This window comes from Dasypus novemcinctus, chromosome X (assembly GCF_030445035.2).
Source record: "Dasypus novemcinctus isolate mDasNov1 chromosome X, mDasNov1.1.hap2, whole genome shotgun sequence".
Classification (NCBI taxonomy): Eukaryota; Metazoa; Chordata; class Mammalia; order Cingulata; family Dasypodidae; genus Dasypus; species Dasypus novemcinctus.
In genome coordinates, this window is record NC_080704.1 from 1642380 (window position 1) to 1664916 (window position 22537).

General features: G+C 50.5%; 1 protein-coding gene across 1 annotated transcript; it reads right to left on the reverse strand.

Moving 5' to 3' along the window:
• Positions 1-13498: 13498 nt before the first annotated feature.
• Positions 13499-21336, reverse strand: LOC131277111 (P2Y purinoceptor 8). Its single transcript, XM_058291050.2, is given in 2 exon segments — positions 13499-20642; positions 20644-21336. Coding segments are annotated over 2 exon segments (1086 nt in total). The 3' UTR covers positions 13499-20249.
• Between the last annotated feature and the right edge of the window lie 1201 nt (positions 21337-22537).

Here is a 22537-nt window from a genome sequence, read left to right on the forward strand (position 1 = left end):
TTGTACAGGTGTGTGTGCGCGTTTGTTTAGTCTATGCATTTTTGTAACACCTACAGTTCTGAGTTTGCACCACCACATCAAGATATTGGGTATTTTCTGATAACCACTAGCATCCCTCATGCCGCCTTTATTTTTTTTTTCTTAGGAGGTACTGGGGATTGAACCCAGGACCTTGTACTGGGAGCAGGTGCTCAACCACTGAGCTAATTCCCCTCCCCAGTGAGAGTTGTTTTTCCCATTTGTTTGCTTGTTTGTTTTTAGGAGGTACTGGGGATCAAACTCAGGACCTCGTACATGGGAAGCAGGCGCTCAGTCACTGAGCTACATCTGCTTCCCCTTGTGCTTTCTCCCCCCACTCTCAATATGGCTCCCTCTATGTGCTTGTTATCTGTTTGTTGTGTCTGCTCATTGTCTCTGCTCGTTGTGTCCACTCATTGTCTCTGCTTCTTGTGTCCACTCATTATCTGCTTATCCTCTTTAGGGGGCACCGGGAACCAAACCCAGGGCCTCCCCTGTGGGAGGTGGGCCTCATCTCCTCCCCTCATGCTGCCTTTTTAGAGTGATTCGCATTGAGTTGCTCCTGTCGATCCCCGTATCTCTCCAAGCCTTGGCAAGCTCTAATCTGTATTCCATCTTAAAATGCTGTCGTTTCAAACGTGTTAGCTGTAGAAATGGTACCATACAGTAGACCATGTTTTGGGATTGCCTTTCTTCATTCATCCTGCTTTCCCGGTGATTCGTCCAAGCTGTTGCTCTCTAAGTGGCTTCTTCCCTTTTCCTGCACAGTTGCAGTTCTTGTACGGGTGTTCCATGGTTTCTTTAAGCAGTCATCCGTTGAGGGATATTTGGGGCTGTTATGAATGAAGCTGCTACGGAAGTTTGTGTTCAGTTTGGGTGTGGACATAGGTTTTCACTTCTTTGGGAGAAATGCCCAGAAGTGTCCCTTCTCTTTGTGATGGTGAGGCGGTAGGATCTTCCCAAACTTCTTTCCATCTTTTTCGTCTTCTTAGAGCACATTTAAGAAGACATGACCTGCTAAGTCCACCAGTTCGGTATGTTGGCTTTCTGCTAATTGGACAAATATTTCCAAAGTACCTACCTGTAGACTACATCTTTGCGCATATGTACATGTTTTCCATTGCAGCATGTTAGGATTCCTTTTCAGTCAACAGAACCTTGCAAAGGGTCACCAAATGCATGCACACAAGAAGTTCTCCAGCACATCATGTACTCAAAACGGAGGAAATCAGGGGAGTGGATGTCACTCACTGGCTGAGTGTCCCTGGTTTAATCTCTGGTATCTCCTAAAAAAATTCAAACAAAAAACACAGAGCAAATTTTACAGACAGATGGTGCTTTCTGAAATGCAAATGTTTAAAACATTTCATGGCTTCTCTTCCCAGAAGGGAGAGAAAAAAATCAAAGCAACTGAATAGCAAAGGAATTGCAAGCAACTAAAACTACTATCGGGTGTTAAACAAAGCGTATCCGATGTCTTAGGTGCAGAGTTTGTCAGGCATGTAAGCTCCAAGTAAGGCGGGTGCAGTATTTCCTAGATCTTGTGTCTTGCAGAATCACTCATGGTCTTTGGAAGTCACAGTAGAAAATACCCCCTTGTATTCGTCAGACAGAAGGTGCAGATTCAGAATACCAGAAATCTGCTGGCTTTTATAAAGGCTATTTATTTGGAGTAGAAGCTTACAGTTACCAGGCCCTAAAGAGTCCAACTCAAGGTTTCTTCCTTACCAAAGTCTGTTGCCACATGTGGAAGCAAGATGGCGGGCGACGGCCGCGAGGGTTCAGCCTTCCTCTACCTCTTAGGGCTCCATGGTCCCAGCTTCTTCTGATCTCAGCTGTGGGCTGGGACAAGGCTCATCTCTCTTCCCGAGGCTTGTTTCTTTCCAGGCTCAGCTGCTCTGTTCTCTTCCTAAGGGGGGCAGTAAACTACTAGGCGAATGGCTCTTCTCTTCCCCACGGCCTCTGCTGTGTCTATGGAGTCAACTCTCTTCCTTTGTGTATCTTTTCTCTGTATCTCCTTCTGTGTCTTCTTGATTGAGTATCCATTTATACAACCCACAAAGGGGGCGGGGACTGAAACTGAGTCGCCCTAATGACATGGTGGAATCAAAGCCCTAATCTTAACATAATTTAAGCAAAGACACCCCAGCTGATTGTAAGACAATCAAGAGGTATCACGCCCAGAGGAACAGACCAGTTTGCAGACATAATCAGTATCTCTCTTTTGAATATGTTAATAATATCAAACTTCCACAACCCTTCTCTTGTCCTTGTTTAGTATGTTCTTTGCTGTTGGTTTAGGATCAGGATTAATACTGTTTCAAGGAGGAATTCAGCTTTTTGTTGGCCTTCCACCTTGAATGGTTATGGAGAAAAGAACCCTTTCCTGCATTTATTGAGAGGCAGATGTAGTCTTCATCTACAGTCGGATGCATTTGAATACTTGATTACATATTTATTCAGTATGATAAAATCCATAGTTAAAACTATGGCCACTTAAAAGTGTCATCCCAGTCTATGCAAATGAGCTCTACCTGCAGCAGGTCTAGCAGCCTTTCGTATGTTCCTATTTGTGTCTGAAAATTGGTCTTTTTCATTAAATGACATGTTTTTGGAAGTGTCCCTTCTCTAATTTGTTTTTTCTAGTAGCTGTGAGCCATTCCACTTTCATGGAGCCTTCAGACAATGTTCTGTTTTGTTGTTTTCCTTTTTTAATTTACACGAGTGTGATAGCAAAATTCCTTTCACTTCCATCCCGTTGGTTTACTTCTATTATGGGGCAAAGGTGGGGACTTTTCTGTTCTAGCAATATGATGACCAATTCCTGAGACACTGGGGTTTCAAAGAGAGAAAGAGTTTATTGCTAAGTGGCAAAGCAAGGAGGGTAGTTGGCAGTAATTCAGATAGTTTTACCGCATCAAAAGACAGGTAGGTTTATGCTAATGAGTACGGTGGCTTGAGATGACAAAGTTAGAAATGAATACAGTAACCGAGCATGCACAGATTACTGAGTATGTCAGTCATTACAGCGTCAAAAGACAGGTAGGTTTACGCTAATGAGTATCGTGGCCTGAGATGACAAAGTTAGAGATGATATAGTAACCGAGCATGCACAGATTACTGAGCATGTCAGGCAGGCCAATTATAGCTAGATCTGGCTTTGTCTAGTAAGATGGTTTAGGAGATGGTTTAGGTTAGTTCTGTGCTGATTTCTTCATTAATATATATTGGGGGGTTGCCTTATGATCATAAGACTTCAAAGTTGTTAAATAGAATAGGGGAACAGAGAGATGGAGAGGTGAAGAATTCTCTTCACTTATTAGACTTGTGGAACAGGTGGAGAGCCACTTATCTAAGACCCGGTGCAGATGGAGAGTCATCTATCTAGGGACCTGGGCAGGTGGAGAATCACCATCTAGGGACCTGAAGTAGGCAGAGATTCACTTACCTAAGACCTGGGGCAGGTAGAGAGCCACTATCTAGAGACCTGGGCAGGTAGAGAGTCACCATCTAGAGACCTGGGGCAGGTAGACAGTTGTATCTAGGGACCTGGAGCAGGTGTGGAGTCACTATTTACAGAGACCTGAGGTAGGTGGAGAATCATCTATCTAGAGACCTGGGGCAGGTGGGAAGTCACTATTTAGAGGCCTGGAGTAAATGGAGGGTCACTATCTAGGGACCTGAGCAGGTGGACAGTTGTATCTAGGGACCTGGGGCAGGTGGAGGGTCACTATCTAGGGACCTGGGGCAGGTGGAGGGTCACTATCTAGGGACCTGAGAAGGTGGACAGTTGTATCTAGGGACCTGGGGCAGGTGGAAGATCACTATCTAGGGACCTGAGCAAGTGGACAGTTGTAGCTAGGGACCTGGGGCAGGTGGAGGGTCACTATCTAGGGACCTGGGGCAGGTGGACAGTTTTATCTAGGGACCTGGGGCAGGTGGAGGGTCACTATCTAGAGAGACCTGGGCAGGTGGAGAGTCACTAGCTAGAGACCTGGGGCAGGTGGAGAATCACCATCTAGGGACCTGGGGCAGGTGGAGGGTCACTATCTAGGGACCTGGGGCAGGTGGACAGTTGTATCTAGGGACTTGGGACAGGTGGAGGGTCACTATCTAAGGACCTGGAGCAGGTGGAGAGTCACTATCTAGAGACCTGGAGCAGGTGGAGAGTCATCTAAGTAGAGACCTGGGGCAGGTGGAGAATCACCGTCTAGAGACCTGGGCAGGTGGAGAGTCCCTGTCTAGAGAGCTGGGGCAGTTATCTAGAAGCCTGCGGCAGGTGGTGAGTCTCAGACCCCTACCTGTGGAAAGACCAGGTAGGCATCTTTTGTCAAAAGACGGCAGATGACATTGGGAGCATAGCTAGAAGCCTAAGGTTATGCAAACAGGGGTCAGCTCATCCAGTAACCGGCCCCTTACCCAAGGACTTATAAGATATCAACTAGCAACCCCTCCGGCTAGCTCCTCACTCCTGCCTGTGTGCTCTCTGCACACGTCCCACCTGCTTGTTCCCATTTCCTTCCTTTAACACCCATTGTTCAGTATTATCACACTGTTCAATAAATCATCTTGCTGCCCAGTTCTCCCTTGAATTCTTTTTTGCAATGGAACAAGAACCCTCTCCGTGAACAGCACCAGGAGGCTAAGACCATTTTAGAGCGAGCCGGCTCCCTCGAGCTGACTTCCCAGATGCTTTGTGAGTTTCTGGAGGATGCAGATTCTCTTTTTTCATTTTTATTTTTCCAAATTGATTTTATTGGTGCATATTAAAAAACGATAGAGTTCCTCCAAAGTGTACAATCAATGGTATTTGGTATAATCACATAATTGTGCATTCATCACTTCAATCATTAATAGTGCGTTTTCATTATTTCAACACAAATAATAAACAAAAACCAGACAAACAAGAAGCTTCTTCACCCCTCAACCTCTCCTGCTGTTTCCCCTGCTGTACAGAGCTGCTATTTCCGGTTATTTCTCTTTTTTATTTTATTTCCTGTAAAAGGCACAGTGTAGTTGTGTTGGCAGCACCTGATAAATGATAGGAAGCAGTAGCACAGCACAGGAGGCAGCCGCCATGCTTTTCCCATCAGTCACTATCTAGAGACATGGGCAAGTGGAGAGTTATCTACCTAGAGAAGTGTGAAGGCTGGGGCTTCCCGTGAAGTCCCACAGACATCCTGATGGCCCAGCAGAGTCCGAGTTGGGGGATCAGGAACAGCCCCTAATTTTATCCCAGACATTCAAGTTCAGCTTGAAAACAGCCTACTTTGCTAACCACTGGATGGGAATAAGGCATACGGGATTTTCTTTCCATTGGCCTGTTTTCTTGGGTTAAAGGGACATTCGAAGGAGAAAACACATTATGGGGAGGCGTCGTTGAGTGCAACGATGACTTTGAGTCACTCAGTAGGTCTGAGGTTGTCAAACAACCCTGTATGTTGAGCTGGGGTAACTTCCAGACACAGTTCTTGATAAAGGGATTAGTCCCGGCTCAGATATACCAAGAAAGGGTCAGCTTACAGAAGGCCAGTTGTGAAACTTTTGACTTTTCTCACAAAATTCTTTGAGTTTTGAAAGAGTAACTCCCTTTGCTCCCTCATCTATAAAATAAGGGGATGTGGCTGATATGATTGTGTAATCATCATAAGCAGAGATTGCAGCAAGTGAAGGTGGGGCAAGTGTTGGATTCCTCCAGGTTCTTGCCTATGTTGCATATTAAATTCACAATAAAAGAATTTAAGAACACACCAGTTTAATTAGGCCAGGAAAAAGAATGTATGGAGAAATGGGGGGAAAGAAGAGAGCTTGCTGAGAAATGGAAGAGATAGATGGAAATACACAAAGAGATTTGGTGTGAGTTCCTCCGGGCAGAGAGTAGTCTGGTTTATTAAATTACTGATTATCCTACCCATGGCTAATGCTAAAGGGAGGGACCCCAGCTACCCCACCAATGGTGCAGGCCAATGGAGAGGACTGTTTGGAGTATCTGGGGCCAAGGAGATGTCCCAGAAAGAGAAACTGGGACCTCAAGGTTAAACACGAGGTCTTGCAGCCATGTGGTCTGTCCGCATATTGTTGCTCATCTTCTCATTTCCTTGGCTAACCTGCTTCAGAAGCTCCTTTAGTATTTACATCTTGGTTCCTTGGGAAACATGCAAAGTACATGAACTCCTTTTCCACATGTGTTGAGTATCTTTCATGACCTGTGTTGAGCTTTGGGTTGGTTCAGAAGGCCAACAGGGGAAAGTCTTTTCAGTGTTCCATGAAGAAGTCTTTGTGGAGCAACATGGTGTTCTAAGCTCTATTAAGAATAAATCAGGGAAACGGACTTTGGCCCAGTGGTTAGAGTGTCCGTCTACCACATGGGAGGTCCGCTGTTCAAACCCCGGGCCTCCTTGACCCGTGTGGAGCTGGCCCATGCGCAGTGCTGATGCGCGCAAGGAGTGCCCTGCCACACAGGGGTGTCCCCCGTGTAGGGGAGCCCCACGCGCAAGGAGTGCACCCCATAAGGAGAGCTGCCCAGCGTGAAGGAGGGAGCAGCCTGCCGAGGAATGGCGCCGCCCACACTTCCCGTGCCGCTGACGACAACAGAAGCGGACAAAGAAACAAGACGCAGCAAAAAGACACAGAAAACAGACAACCGGGGGAGGGGAGGGGAATTAAATAAATAAAAATAAATCTTTAAAAAAAAAAAAGAATAAATCTGTAAAATTATTCAGGGAGCATCTATTAGATTCAGGTATTACAGACCTGAAAGGATGGAATGGACATGGCCTGGACCCTTAAAGGGCTTTCTATCAGGACAGGGGGTTTTTTCCAACTTGGGCACTGGCCTCTACCATTGAGGGGTTCATTCTCTCAACACAGGAGGTTTTCCCACTTTGGCACTGACCCCTACCCTGGAAGGGCTCATTCTGTCAGAGTCACAGACCCAAAGGGTATCGGGAATGAAAGATAAAGAGAGATTGGGATCAGGGGATCTGAGAGCATTGAAGCCTCAAGCTCATCAGACAAGTTTATTAATCTCAGGGGCTTCTTTATATACCCCAAGGAACCGTGAGAACCAGCAACTACCCTAGCTAACTATTCCCATAACTTCATTAATGAAAACACAGTGCACAGTGGATAAGACAGTAACTGAAGCTCAAGATGTTCTATTATGTTATTGATACAAGTATACTCATAAATCTTGTTGCCCAGGTTACTTGAGATATCAAGTCTGGGTTCTGCTGGAATGTTATGTTTCCCAGAGAGATTAGCCACCTGCACATACATCTCCAGGGACAGCATGACCCAGTGGTCCGAAAGTAACTTGCTACCATGGAAATAGCATGCCTTTGTTTCCCACATCATTCTATCAACACAGGAGGTTTTCCCACCTTGGCACTGACCCCTACCCTGGAAGGGCTCATTCCATCAACACAGGAGGGTTTCCTATCTCCATACCTTTAGCATTTGGGGCTGGATGATTCTTTGCGGTGAGAACCAACCTGGCACTGTAGGATATTGAACAGCATCCTTGGTCTCCATCCACCAGATGCCAGCCACCTCCTCTCCTCCCGGTGTGACAACCAAAAATGTCTCCAGGCATTCCCAAGTGTCCCCTGGGACGGGGCAGCGTCACCTCCAGTGAAGGACAATTGACTGCATTAGTCAACCCGTTCCCCACTCACACTCATTTGAGAGCCACTGGTCATTAAGTAGGTTGGTGCCAGCTCAACATGAGAAGGACCTTGAAGAGCAAAGCTGAGGTTTGCCAAAGGGAGGGAACCCTCCAGCGCAGGAAGGGGACGGGCCTGGAGAAGCAGAGAATCCAGGGGGACATGGGTGGGGGTTGCCAAGACCGGGAGAGGCAGGTTCTTGGGACTTGGGCAAGACGATGGCTGTGCCTGGGTAGGGAAGGGGCCATGGGAGGTGGGTGTTCTGGATCCAGGGGGCCACGTGAGGAGCAGGAGAGTGGTTCAGTGTAGATAGAGGAGATCCCATAGGGGAGCGTGCTGAAGTCAGATATCATGGACACCTGAGCACCAGACTCGAGGAATTCAACCAACAATGTCATCCAAATGGGTCTTGGCGTCCTTTACAACATGTGTTGAGCATCTTCCAGGGTCTGCGTTGAGTTTATCGTGGGGCCATTTGGACAGGGTTGAGAGCTCGATTGACTCAGACTTGTCCTCCTAGGGTGGAGTGCCAGCCCTGAGTTCCCACATGTAAATACTGAAACCTGGCCAGAGCTGACCTGCCAGCTCCACTCCTGGGTATACACATCCAAGAGAAGTGAAAACAGGTGTTCCCACAAAAACCTGTGCGTGGAAGTTCATAGCAACCTTATTCTCAAAAGCCCCAAACTAATCTAAGCCCCCTCTTGATAGAGAGGTGGAGTGGACATAACCATTCCGAGGTCCATGGGATGGAGGAATAGAGTATGGATGAGAGTGGACTTACTGATATGCTATTCATGAACTATTGTGATTAGTAATCGAAGAAAATGTGGCATTGGTGTCGAGAAAGTGGCCATGGTGGCTGCTGGGGGTAGGGAGTGGGAGGAAGAGTTGAGATGTGGGGGCATTTTGGGGAGTTGGAGTTGTCCTGGGTGGTGCTGCATGGACAGTTACCGGACATTGTATGTCCTCCCATGGCCCACTGGGTGGACTGTGGGAGAGTGTGGGCTATGGTGTGGACCGTTGACCATGAGGTGCAGCGGTGCTCAGAGATGTATTCACCAAATGCAATGAATGTCTCATGATGATGGAGGAGGTCGTTGCTATGGGGGGAGGAGTGGGGTAGGGGGGTGGGGGTATGTGGGGACCTCATATTTTTCAAGTGTAACATTAAAAAAATAAAGACAAAAATTAAAAAAATAAAAATAAGGTTTTTAAAAAGCCCAAATGGCTGCCACCAGATGAGTGGATAAACACAATGAGGTTCCTCTAAACAATGGGGCATGATGCAGCCACAGAAAGGAACCAGGTTCTGATGATGCTCCAACATGGCTGCAAAACAAAAGTCAGATACAAAGGGCCATGGGTCACCTGAGCCCATTTGTGTAAATGTCCATCATGGTCAAATCCATAAAGACAGAAGCAGATTGGAGGGTGCCAGGGGCTGGGGGCTGGGGAGGGAAGTGGGGAGGGAGTGCTTTGGGTACTGGCTGTCCTTTCGGGTTGATGCAAATGTCTTCGGACTGGATAGAGGTATTTGCACAATTTCGTGAATATACTAAATGCACTGAATTGTACGTGTTCAAAGGGCGGATTTTTACAATTTTTTAATTTTTTGATTTTTTGGGATCTGTCTTTTTTTTTTGTCTTTATTTTTTAATGTTACATTAAAAAAAATGAGGTCCCCATATGCCCCCCACCCCCCTCACCACATTCCTCCCCCCATAACAACAACCTCCTCCATGATCATGAAACATTCATTGCATTTGGTGAATACATCTCTGAGCACCGCTGCACCTCATGGTCAATGGTCCACACCGTAGCCCACACTCTCCCACAGTCCACCCAGTGGGCCATGGGAGGAATGTCCAGCATCTGTCCCTGCAGTACCACCAGGACAACTCCAAGTCCCAAAACTGCCCCACATCTCATCTCTTTGTCCCACTCCCTACCCCCAGCAGCCACCATTGCCACTTTCTCCACACCAAGGCCACATTTTCTTCGATTACTAATCACAAGAGTTCATGAATAGAATATCAGTAAGTCCACTCTAATCCATACTCTATTCCTCCATCCTGTGGACCTTAGAATGGTTGCGTCCACTCCACATCTATGTCAAGAGGGGCGGGCGGAGTTTTTATCTTGTGGATTTTTCACCTCAGTTTTTAAAAGCTGGCCTTGCCTGATTTTAGTGTGGGGACTGGACAAGGTGTGCATTTGGGGGGGGGGGGGGGGGGAGAGAGATCCCGTAGCTATCATCAGATTTAAAGGCTTCCAAGAGCCCCCCTCAGGGAAGGGGGTCCTAAAACCCCCTGCCGCCCTGTCTCTCATCTTCCTTCCAGGACTGCCTTGCCTGTCGTGGGTTTTCTTGTTTTGTGATCATTATAAGTGCATCCTATGAATTCAGGTCTGTGACTACTTAAGTTGCAGGGGAATGCTCTGGAGACCGCCTTCTACAGAAGCTGCAGAGCTGCTGAGCAGCCAACAGGAAGCTGATGTGGCCAAGTAGGGAGACACCTGGTCAATGCCAGGAGTGGCCACAGCCCCCAGCACATCCAAAGACTGCAGGAAGGCAAGGTCAGTGAGCCAGGGGGCGGCCTCAGGGCTGGTGTCCCTGTCCCAGCTGTGCTGGACTTTATGCCTTGATTACCAACTTCACTCATTGATCACCAATTTCCCTCCACTCTAGCTTCAGAAGATTCCTGATGAGGATTCCACCGAAGGGCGTGTGGGGCCAATGCCTCATTTTTCAGATGGAAAAGTGAAAGTGGTGGGATGAATTAGGAAGCATAACACACAGGGTCCAATTTCACACTCTCTTGGGTTTTGAGATGCTTTTGATTGCCTTCCTCCCAATGAATGTGTTCTCTCTTCTGAGGGATGGGGTAGGTACTGGTGACATTTTAACGTGTCATTGTATTAGGGTTCTCCAAGAAACAGAGTCAACAGAAGATACATATACACATACGTAAGAGATTTATTACAGGAATCCACCCCCGTCTCCATGCAACTTTGGCGATTGGCAAGTCTGAATTCCACAGGTCAGGCTGCACATTGGAAACTCAATGAAGGTGATGGTGAACACTCCAGGAGAACTCGGATGGCTGAAGTAGAAGTGGGAATGCTCCTTCTGGCTACTGAAACCATCGCTTCTTTTAAAGCCTTCGGCTGATTGGATGAGATGCCTTTGATTGTTGAAGGCAATCTCTTCAGTTGATGGTAGATGTAATCAGCAGTAGATGCAATCCACTGACTCATGGTTGAAATACATCTACAAAGTATGCTCCCAGAAACCATGAGGCCAGGGCTTTCTTGACCAAACATCTGGACTCCATGACCTGGTCAAGTTGACACATGAGATTAATCATCACACAGCCATATGACTGTCACACAAGAGGAAGTGTGAACCCACTGGTAACTGTACTTTCCTAAGAGCTTTTCACTAGGTCTGAAGGTGCAGCCAGCTGTGAACACCCACCAGACTTGAACATCAGAATCCACCTGGGCTCTGGGTGGATCCAGGAGGCTTTGGGTAGATAGAGAAGGCTTTGGGGAGATCCAGCGTACTTTGAATTCTTTGCTTCATCCTGGTGAAGGGTGACTACTACCCCATAAATTCATACGGCTCCAACCCAGTGACATCAACATCCCTTGATGGAGTTGCTTCTCTACAATGGAAATCAAAGGTGAAGGAGGGTGGCGTCTCTGTGTCCAGCTGAGAAACGGAAGTGTCTGGATTCTAGGAGGACACTGATCTATTCAGAGCTGCCTGCAAACCCTGGCGGGAATTCAGGGTGGAGAAATGGAAATCCCTTCTGGATGGCCCCTGTCTCTCCCGGCCCAGCTGTTTTCACAGTGGGGACCTCTGCTCCTCCAGGTGGCTGGGTGCCCTGGGCACACTGGGTACCTCCCCTGCGCCAGCCCTGGAGCCTGCCCTTTCTCAGGAGTCCTGGCTTCTTGCAGGGAGGACCAAACTTGCACTGTAGATGTAGTGGGTTGAAGGGTAGCTCCCTAATGATTTGTCCACCCAGAGCCTGAGGTCAGGACCTGATATGTAGATGGAAATCAAGTTAAGGGTCTCGTACTGGATTACCTGGGTGGGTCCTAAATCCAATGCAAGTGTCCTTTTAAGAGAAAGGCAGAAGGAGATTTGAGGCAGAGGCACACAGAAGGTGGGGAGGTCACGTGAAGATGGAGCAGAGCTTGGGGTCATGTGGCCATAAACCAAGGGATGCCTGGGCCACCAGAAGCTGGGAGAGGCAGGAAGGCGCCTCCCTAAAGCCGCTTTTGATGTCAGACATCTGGGCTCTGTAATTGTGAGAGCAGAGATTTCTGTTGCTTTAATCCACCCAGCTTGTGTTCATTTGTTGCAGTGGCTTCAGGAAGCAAATACAGGCGTGCACATACATGTTGTGGGAAACTGGCTTACCTGTTCCTTATTGTAAATGTTACACCTGGTCTATTGTAGATGTCGCAGTTGTTAGATGTTGCAGTTGTTCCCTATTATCATAGAGGATGTTACAGTTCTAAGAGCAAACAGCTGCTTGGTAGTTTCCAGTAAATACGAGGTAGAAACTAGGGTTGAGGCTCTCAGTTCCAGAAGCTGTGAGTCCCCTGCTCCCATCTTTATCTCCTCTCTTGTGCCTCTCTCTCTGTCCCTTTATTTCGTAAAGTTCTGTGTTGCCTTCCCTTCCGGCCAACCTATTGTGAGCTGATTGCGGCACATACGTATGTGTATTTATATGTCTATGTGTATATATATCCATGTGACATCTTAGTATCTATTTTGAGTGCCTTGCTCCCTGCCCTTTTCGCTACTTATCATTCATTGATCTGTTTGCCCCACGCGTCACTGGATAGTCTTTGAATCAGGGTTTGACGGCTGCAGACCAGAGGTCAAGGCTGGGGCTCCCTGGTCATCTCCAAGAGCTGGGGTGGGCTAGGACCCCTCCCCACTGTGCGGTCAGCCTCTCACAGCATGTCAGGGGGGTCGTTCATTCTCCTGAACCTTCTCCCCCAGGGGCTGTGAGCAGGGGGGGCAGGGGTCCCATCCCCGTCCACCCCCGGCTCTCCCACATCCACCAAAACTTCAAGGGGTGACCCGCCCACCTCCCTGGCACACTATAGCTGGATCTGATTTGCCAGTTGGCCTCAACCAGGACACCCTGCCCAAAAACATCCCATTTGTTTTGGGAATCGTTCCCCCTGTTGTTTGAACGTTTAATTTGCCTCAAATTTCTATCATTAGAAGTAATGATAAAAAATAAGAAGAAATTAAAAAAAAAAGGAAAAATACATTTGAAAACAAAACAAGAAATAATGCTAAGGTAAACAGCTTAGCGATGACAATTTTACCATTCTTCCTCCAATGCCAGAAAACATTTGAAAGGAAAGGTTACAATTAAGGCACATTGCCCGCTAGAACTGGGGTCAAATTTACTTTCCCACCAACTGGGCATGGGGTGCCCTTTTCATTTCTTCATTGCCAACAGTGGTGTAACTTAGTTTTCATGGGTATGAAGAAAATAGGAAAGTATTTTAAAAGCAAAGTTGAAAGAAATCGATTAAAGGATCAGTATTACTGAGAAGCCTTTGGTGGTGTTATGTGTAGACTCAAAAAGCGTTCAATGAGGTCAATTGCCCCAGTTCTCCAGAAGAGAACCTAAAAGATTTCTGCTTATGTCGAGAACACACACAGGCTCGTTGACAAATATTGTAGCAGTCTTGAACAGGAATTCATGATGCCTGATAGCCATGATCGTGGAGGAAAAGCCAAAAAATCTCACTTTTTAAAAATACATTTTTTTTATTCTGGAAAAATGTTTGCTTTACAAAAATGTTGCAAAGATTGTACAGAGAATTCTCATATATCCCCCACCCCAGCCCCCCTCACTTCCCCTTTACATAGCTATGGTACATTTGTCAGAACTAATAACTAACAACGATGCGATATTCTTAACGTATTCCCAGACCGTATTCAAATTTCAACTTTCTTTCTGAAACCCTTCCAGGGTCTATTTAGCAATGATCTCTTTTTGTAAATGTTCTTTTTAGGAGGCACCAGAGATTGAACCCGGGACCTCGTACATGGGAAGCAGGCGCTCAACCACGGAACGCCATCCTCTCCCCAGCAATTATCTCATTTTAATGGCAAGTTTCAGCTTGCTTCTTTCCTCAGTGTGGCTAGAAAGTGGAAAACCAGAATCCACTGGCATCCTGACCTTGTTTTCATTTGATGTCTGTACTCCAGGAAAACCCTAATTCCTTAAAATGACCGAAAATCGAGGACAACCAAAGCAACGTGGAATTGGCAGATGGGCGTAAGCCCCAAGTTAGCTGTCTACTGGATGGGGAATTGTGCTTTGAGCTTAGGCAGGTATTACGAAGCCGATCCTTGAGTTAGGCTCAAGTCCCTTCCTTCCCGCTCCCCAGCTCTGGACCCTGGCGGAGATCTAAAACTTCAGTGCCTCTGAAAAACGGGCACAGGGACGTGGCTCGAGCAGTTGAGCGCCTGCCTCCCCCGTGGGAGGTCCCGGGTTTGGTGCCTCCTAAAAACAAGCAAACAACAAGCAAAACAAAATGAAAAAAAGCAACTCAGGAGAGTAGATGTGGCTCAGCTGTTGAGCGCCGGCTTCCCACATACAAAGTCCCGGGTTCAATTCCCAGCCCCGGTACCGTAAAAAAAAAAGTGCCTGCCTCCACCTCTCCGTGTCGGGTTAAATGAGCCGATACAGGTGAGGGGTGGGGCACGCCCCTTCCAGGGCAGGCTTTGGATCATCAGCCGCTATTGGGGTTTGACAGCAAGTCCCAAAACTATTAAGAAAAGTTCTATTTAACTCGTTATCCATCTTGCGCTCTTCCGAAATCTCCTTCCCTGCGTGCTTCGCCTTCATTTCAATGGTAGCAAAGAATCTTTTTAGGATTTCAGAATAGCAGAGGTTTCCAAAGACATTGAGGAAATTAAAAGGCCAAAGTTGATGACATCGTGTGGAGTGAAGCCAGCCAGGCACCCAAGGACAAATGCTGTATAGGAGCTCACTGAGGTGAAGTAATCAGAATAAGTAAATTCATAGAGTCAGGAACTAGAATAGAATTTACCAGGAGGTGGGGTGGGGAGAGGGCATTTTAAGGCTTAAAAATGTGCAGAGTTTCTATTTGGAATGATGGAAATATTTTGGTAACGGATGGCGGACAGTGGCTGTAATTAACGGCACTGAATTATATATTTGAATGTGGTTAAGGGAGGGATTAGATTTTAATATGGTACTAAAATATATATATATTTTAAAAATCCATGGAACTGCATAACACAGTGAACCTTAAGTTAAACCATGGACTGTTGTTAATAGCATATTTATAAAAATGTGCTTTCATCAATTGTAACAAATGTACCACACCAATGCAAGGTGTTAACATAGAGTAATATATGAGGACCCTGTGTTTTATGCATGATTGATTGTCCTGTAAACCACAACTTCTCTAATTAAAAAAAGAGTCAAAGTCAAAAGCTTAAGTTTTGTAACAGAAAAAATAAAGAAAAAAAAGCCAAAAAAAAGAAAAAAAATTAAAAAGTAAAACTGATAAATGAAAAAAAATTAAAAACAAAAATAAAAAATGGACTAAAAAGAAAAAGAAATAAAAGAAGGAAAAAGAGAGGCACAAAACCAAAATACACACACACACACATACACACACAGATTTGGAACAACAAATCTGGACCTGAACAATTCCTACTTTGGTTAAACAATTATGAAATCCCTAAGTCTTAAAAACGTATTCTTGGCTACCTACTTTGGAAAGAGTAAAAATCGAGAGTTGAAATGTGCTCATGGCGCAACAAAACAGGAAAAGAGTTTTCGGAGCCAGCCATTTCATCCTGTTTCTCGAAGGTTCCATCCTTTTCCTGGAGATTGAGGTCAAAAAGTCTGGCTTCATGCAGGACTTTGGCTGTAAGTTCAGTTTCTCCCAATCACCAAGATGATTACAGAGATGGGGGTCAACACACGTGGTCACCCACACGGTAGGACATTGCTCGGAATAAAGATGGACAGACCGATGGATACACACTACGACTGCAAGGGAAAAGCTCACAAACTTTGTGGCCAGGGGAAGCCGGCAGACGAAGCACCGCATGTATTTGAATCCCGTGTTGCTTCAGTTTCTTTGGCTGCTCGAGCAAATGCCGAGACACGGGATGCGCTCAACCGTGGGAATGTATTCGGTTACGGTTTGAGGCTGGGAAAAAGTCCCCAAATCAAGGCATCCGGCATTCAGGAATATATTTTGCATAAATCAACGTCTTGCTGTGGCGTTTTTCGAATGCACCGTATGTTTCAGAAGAAATAGTTTCACATATTCCAAAAGTAAAGAGAATGAGCTAAAGAACCCCGTCTTTTCTTCACTCATCTTCCACCATCACCAAGAGTTGCCATTTCCCTCCACCCAGTTCTCTAAATCAGGTCTGTGTGGCGAGTGTATTTCAGGAAGACATCCACCACCAGAACATCCCATCTATGAGGACTTGAGTTTGTACCCCTAACAGATAAGAATTTTTAAAAAAACAAAACCACATGCCACGAAAGAGAATTAACAGAAAATCCTCGGTTTTACCCCCTCTCTTCTCTGTGCTCCGTTGCCCCTGATTTACGCCGTATGTTTTAAAAATTGCTCGAGTCTGCCATCCTTTGAAAGTCTTGTTAAGTTCCAGGGGCATGTCAGGAGGATAAACCATTGACTGGAATGTGAAGCTGAGTGTGTCTTAGGAATGTATCTCCAATATCAGAGATCAGGTTGTCCACCTCGGGCACTGGGGGAAAATTCAGATCATCTTCTTGGCTTTTGCTTTTCTGCATGCCCCCCGATTCCCACCAACAGCAGACTTTAATAGGATTCGGTAGGTTTTTGTTTGTTTGCTTTTTAGTCGGTAAATGTACACGGCTGCTTCCCTGTCCAACAGCTGAGCAGTTGGGTTGAGTTTCTGGAAAGAGAAATACCCCCAGAGCATTTTTGAAGTGCTCAGACAGGGAGCAAAGCCAGCTCTGCACTTGTACGGGACAGAAGGCAAAATACCAGGTGTCCTGGAGCTGTAGCCTTTGGGTTGCGATTTCCTGCAATGCACAGAAACTGTCACGCTGGGTGGAACTGGATGCCCCTGGGAGTCAGAGTTACAAGGCAGGTCGGCAGCCCGTCATCAGCTTCAAAATCTCAGTTCTTTGTCGGCATCAAAGGCTGAGGGAGACATTTCATCCTGTGGGGAAAGATATTACCTAAATGGGTGTGCTCTGAACTCGCCAGGCTGTTTGAAGGTGGTTTGGGGTTTTCACAGCTTTTTCTCTTTTCATCAGATCCAAGCACAGACGCAAAACTTGCCTCTTACCGGAGGGGAGGCGCGGGGCTTGCTGATTCAGCTTTCCAGGGCTCGGTTTCCAGACGGCCGAGCTCGTTTCACCTCCGCCCGGCAGGTGAGAAAACTCAGTCCCCAGGTCCATCCGATGGACCGCTCCCAAGAGGCTGGTCTCGGGTCACAGGAGAAACCCACAGTGAGGTAGCAGTGTCCGCATGTCCACACGTCCAGTGGCCACGCACGGCGCGCGTGGGCAGAGGGCAAGGGGGGACAAGCTGGTTTGCGTTGCAGGACGACGCGGCGCGGCCTGCCGACTGACCACGGCACGTGCTCTTTCGGAGGCAGAGTCAGAACTCAGAAAAGGCCGGTTTTGAGTTTCTCCCCGCCGCCGGCCTTGGTGTCCTCAGCAGGTCCTTCCTTAGAGTGACCGCTGGTGCGTCAGCTGGGGGGCGGAAGGGCCGGGCCACCGGGCTTGAGGCAGTGGAGAAAATTCGCCCAGACATCGGAAGGGTGTGACGCGGGCAGCGTTGAGAGGCAGGGGGAAAAAACGTGGGTTTAGGTGCTCAGTTAGGGAAATATAATCACATCTAACATCTTCTCCCAACACAGAACACCTCTCCACAAAGGCAGACGAGAAAGGAGAGGGGTTTTAGGATGGAAAAAAAAACACGAAACCAGAATGTGATGCTGCAGATATTGCAGAGAGCGCGGGCGGGCTCCCCCTTTCTACGTAGCACAGCAGCTACCCGCTCATCTTTAGGACAAGAGGGGGGTTTGCAAGATGGACCCAGGAGCCCCCTAAAGTTCTGTCCCTCTCTTTCCAGGAAACAGGGAAATCAGGGCTTCTTTCCCTGAGCAGACAGTCTTGAGTGGTGAAGCTTGCTTATTTAACCTCTAAAAAAGGATTTAAACACATTCAAACCGGACGGGGAAGAATTGGCAAGGATACGTTTCTCACTTAAATGATGAAAGGGGGTAGGTGGGTGGGAGCCTCTCGCTTTTGGCTCCAGGGAAAATGCTTTAAATTCTTTTTTTCTTTTTTCATTTGTATATCCCTTTACAGTGCTCGGCTCTAGGTCAGCTGGTGACGAGACGGGGTTGGTTGAGAAGGCGCCGGCAGCTCCGGCTGGAATCCTGGCCAGTCCAGCCCCAGGGACATCAGACTCTGCGGCTGTAAAGTTAAAACAAAAGCACTTTCTCTGTGCACTCCACGTCCCGAAATGAAAACCGAGTGTGGAGGGACAAGTGTAGCTCAGTGGTTCAGCGCCTGCTTCTCACGGACTGGGTTCATCCTTGAAATAAAAAGTGAGATGACGATGTGTCTGCAGGTGCCGGCTTTAGGTCTCCGGGGAAAGAGAAGGCAGCACACTGCGTGAGACGTGGGGACGCCGGAGCTGCGCGGCAGCCCCTTGGATCCAGAACCTGCCCCAGGAGTCACCGATGGCCGCGCTCACGGCCAGCGGCATTTCTCGTCCTTCCTTGCTCCTGACAGGCTGTGCCTCCAGGCTGGGGGTCTCCCAGCGGCCAGCGGCCCTCCGGCAATCGCCCACCGCCCACGGGCAGCGCCTCTGACCTGCCGTCCTCGTGGTCACGGATTTCCCACGGCCGCCCTCCAGAAACAGGAATCATCAGGAATCTATAGGCTCAGGGTGCTGCAGTTCAGAATTGTGGCCTCGAGGTGTGGCAGGGCCGGGCCCCCTCAGAGGCCCTAGGAGAGGGTCCTTCCTGCCTCTTCGGCTCCTGGGGGTCCCGGGTGAGCCTGGCATCTTGCCACTCTCTGCCTCTGTCTTCGCATGGCCGCCTCCCCTGGGTGTCTCTTCTAAGGACACCAGTCGTTGGATGTGTGCCCCCCTCCCCAGATAATCCAGGATGATTTCAACACCTTTACCTTAATCACACCTACAAAGAGTTTTTGGTTTTTTTTTTTAGTTTCCAAAGAAGTCCCACTCGCAGGTCCCAGTGGACATGAATTTTGGAGGTGGCCCTCTTCAGTGCCCTACAGAGCTATCTCTTTGCCTTCCAAAGCAGCAATGGCTGCACAGAGACCAAGGGTCCCTGCTAGGGAGAGACTGGCAACCCTGGGTTGGCCCCACTCTGCAGGTCCCCTGGCCCACCGGCCCCTCTCGGCTCTCGCAACACAGAGTCCAGGACTCTTTGTCTCTCTCCAGGGAGTCCAGGAGTCCAACAGTGCAGTTACGCCTCGGCGTTTGCCAAGTGTCCAGAACTGTGCTGGGATTCAGCTAAATGCCGGGAGCAAGCGCTCTCTCCTTCCCGAAGCAGCTCAGGTGTGGGGGCTTGCACAGGTATGCTCTGGACTGTGGAAGAGTGACAGAGGCCCTGCCCCAGGGCCAGCTCCGTCAGCAGGCACCAGGGGACGAGTGGATCCTCCTGCAAGTTTCCACCATCAGCGTCCGCGGCAGGTGCCGGTTTCCCAACGGCCCCACCTGGCGTGGCGCAGAGACCCTGGGAGGGCTTGTCGCCCCAAATGGGAAAGCAACCTGGTTCTCCAGCAGGCGCCTGAGGTGTGGAGTCTGGGTGAGAACAGGTGGAGGTGAGAACAGGTGAGCTCCTGCTCCAGGAACCCTCTGCCTGCATGCAGCCCCTTCACAGCTGTGGAGACTTGGCCTCCCCCAGGCCTGGCTCCAGCAGCTTCCTGCCCCACCTGGAGACCCTCGCCCCTCCGGGGAGGCGAGGGGGCCGAGGTACACCTGGGCGCTGCAGCATTTCAGTGGAACAGGAGACACCGGGGGGTCAGAGTGACCGCTCCAAAGCCCTCGGCGTCAGGCGTTCTGGGAAGAGGTGGGTGGGCTCCAGAGTGACTGAGCACCAGGGGTGGGGCCACAAGTCCTGTTGTGAGGTCACAGCGCCCGGAGTGGCCGAGGGGAAATAAACAAGAGGGCTGGGTGGGTGTCGGGCCAGTCGGGGCCCAGGCGACTGTCCGGCCTGCAGGACCGAGCGCAACGGCCCTGAAGGGGTCCCGCGAGGAGACGCTGCCGGCCTGGGCAAGCGCTCAGGGCGCGAACGAGGCTGCGGGGGGCTCGCCTCGGAGACCTCGGTGCGCGCCTTCCTGGCTCGCCTGGAGACGCGGTCGTTGAGCTTCGCTCGCCGCCTCCCCGAATCGAGGTCTTTGGGAGGCAGGGAGCGCGGCGGCCGCGGGCGAAAGGGCCTGGCGGGGAAGCTCTCCGCAGAGCTCCGGGGCGCACGGGCGCTCGCCGCCCGGCTGGTCAGAGGAGGCTCTCCTGCCTCTTGAGGCAGGCGCGTCCGGCCGCGTCGGGCGCGGCGTCGGCGGGGCCGCTGCTGCCGGTGGAGCGCGCCGACAGCGTGCGCGCGGAGAAGAAGCTGTCCCGGCGCGTGTCCAGGCTGTCGGCCGGCAGCCCGCTGTAGCCCAGGTACCTGCGCAGGCGGAGCTGGAACTCTTTGGAGGCGAAGTAGTAGACGAAGGGGTCGAGGCAGTTGTTGAGGCAGCTGAGGCAGAGCGTGAGCTTGTAGACGTGGTAGTAGCTCTTGCCGTAGAAGAGGCGGCTGACTATGTGCACCAGCAGCACGAAGTTGTTTGGGGCGAAGCAGGAGACGAAGGCGAACAGCACCACGGCCGCCAGGCACACGGCGCGCCGCTCTGCTCCGCTCGTCGCCGCCGCGGTCCGGGGCGCGCGCCAGCGTCAGGATGGTGGCCGTGTAGCAGGCCACCGTGACCACGAAGGGGATGAGGAACAGCACCACGAAGAGCGTGAAGAGGAAGACGGCCCACGTGGCCACGCTCGGCAGCATCGTCCACTTGAGCACGTCGAAGCAGGTCACGATGCCCAGGTCCTTGACCTCGTAGGTGAGGTCGGTCCTGGCCAGCGGCGACAGCGCGGCGAGCAGCAGCAGCCAGGCGCCCGCGCAGGCGGCCACGGCGTAGCGGCGCCGGCGCCAGCGCGCGGACGCCAGCGGGTACACGACGCCCAGGAAGCGCTCCACGCTGATGCACGTCATGGTGAGGATGGACGAGTACATGTTGGCGTAGAAGACGACGGTGACCACGTTGCAGAGCAGCGTGCCGAACACCCAGTGGTGGTGGTTGCAGTGGTAGTAGATCTGGAAGGGCAGCGCGCTGGCCAGCATCAGGTCCGTCACGCTCAGGTTGATCATGAAGATCACCGACGGCGACTTGGGCCCCAGGTCGCGGCACAGCACCCACAGCGAGAAGAGGTTGCCCGGGATGCTCACGAGCGCCACGAGCGAGTACACGGCGGGCAGCACCGCCGCGATCGTCGGGCTGCGCAGCATCTGCAGCGTCGCGTTGTCCGGCTTGCTGGCGTTGCGCTCCATCCCGCGCGCGCGGCCGGCGGCTGCGGGGACACGGGCAAGGCGCCGTCAGGCCGGGGCGAGGGGCGCGCGCGCGAGGCTGCCCCCCACGGGCTGGGGAACCCCGCTGCCCCCCCCCCCCAGCCGCCGCCTCCCTCCGCGCCCTCCTCGCCCGTGCGCCCGCCTCCCCCTCCCGCCCTCCCTCCCCGCCCCTCCCCCTCTCCCTCTCTCTCTTCTCTTCCCCCCCATCCCCCTCTCCTTCCTTTCCCTCCCTCCTTCTGTCTTCTTTCCCCCTCCCTCCCTTTCTCTCCTCCCCTCTCTCCCTCCCCCTCTCTCCTCTTTTGTCCTTCCCTCCCTCTCCCTCTCCTCCCTTTCTCTCTCCTTCCCCCTCTCCCTCTTCTGCCTCCCTCTCCCTGTCCCCCTCTCTCCCCCTCCCTCCCTTCTCTCCCTTCCTGCCTCCCTCTTTCCCTCTGTCTTCTCTGCCCCTCCCTCCCTCTCTCTTCCTCCCTCTCTCTCCTCTTCTGTCCTTCCCCTCCCTCCCTCTCTCTTCCTCCCCCTCTCTCCTCTTCTCTCCTTCCCCTCCCTTCCTCCCCCTCTCTCCTCTTCTCTCCTTCCCCTCCCTCCCTCCCTCCCCCTCTCTCCTCTTCTGTCCTTCCCCTCCCTCCTCCTCCCCCTCTTCTCCCTCCCTCTCTCTCGCTCCCCTTCTCCCTCACCTGCCTCCTTCTCTCTGCCCCCCTCTCTCTCCTCTCCCTCCCTTCTCTCCCTTCCTCCCTCTCTCTCCCCATCTTCCCTGCCCCTCCTTCCCTGTCTCTCCCTCTGTCTTCTTCCCTCTCTCTCCTCTTCTCTCCTTCCTCTCCCTCCCTCTTTCTGTCTTCTCTCCCCCTCTCCCTCCCTCCCCCTCTCTCCTCTTCTCTCCCCCCTCCATCTCCTGCCCCCTTCTCTCTGTCCCCCTCTCTCCCTCCCCCCTCTCTCTCCCTCTTTCTGTCTTCTCTCCCCTTCCCTCCCCCATCTTTCCCCTCCCTCTCTCGGTCTTCTCTGCCCCTCCCTCCCTGTCTCTCCCTCTCTCTCTTCCTCCCTCTCCCTCCTCTTCTCTCCTTCCCCTCCCTCCCTCCCTCTCTTCTCTCCCCTACCCCTCTCTCTCCCTCCCTCCCTCTCTCTCTCCTTCCCCCTCTCCCTGTCCTGCCTCCCTCTCTCTGTCCCCCTCTCTCCCCTCTCCCTTTCCCAC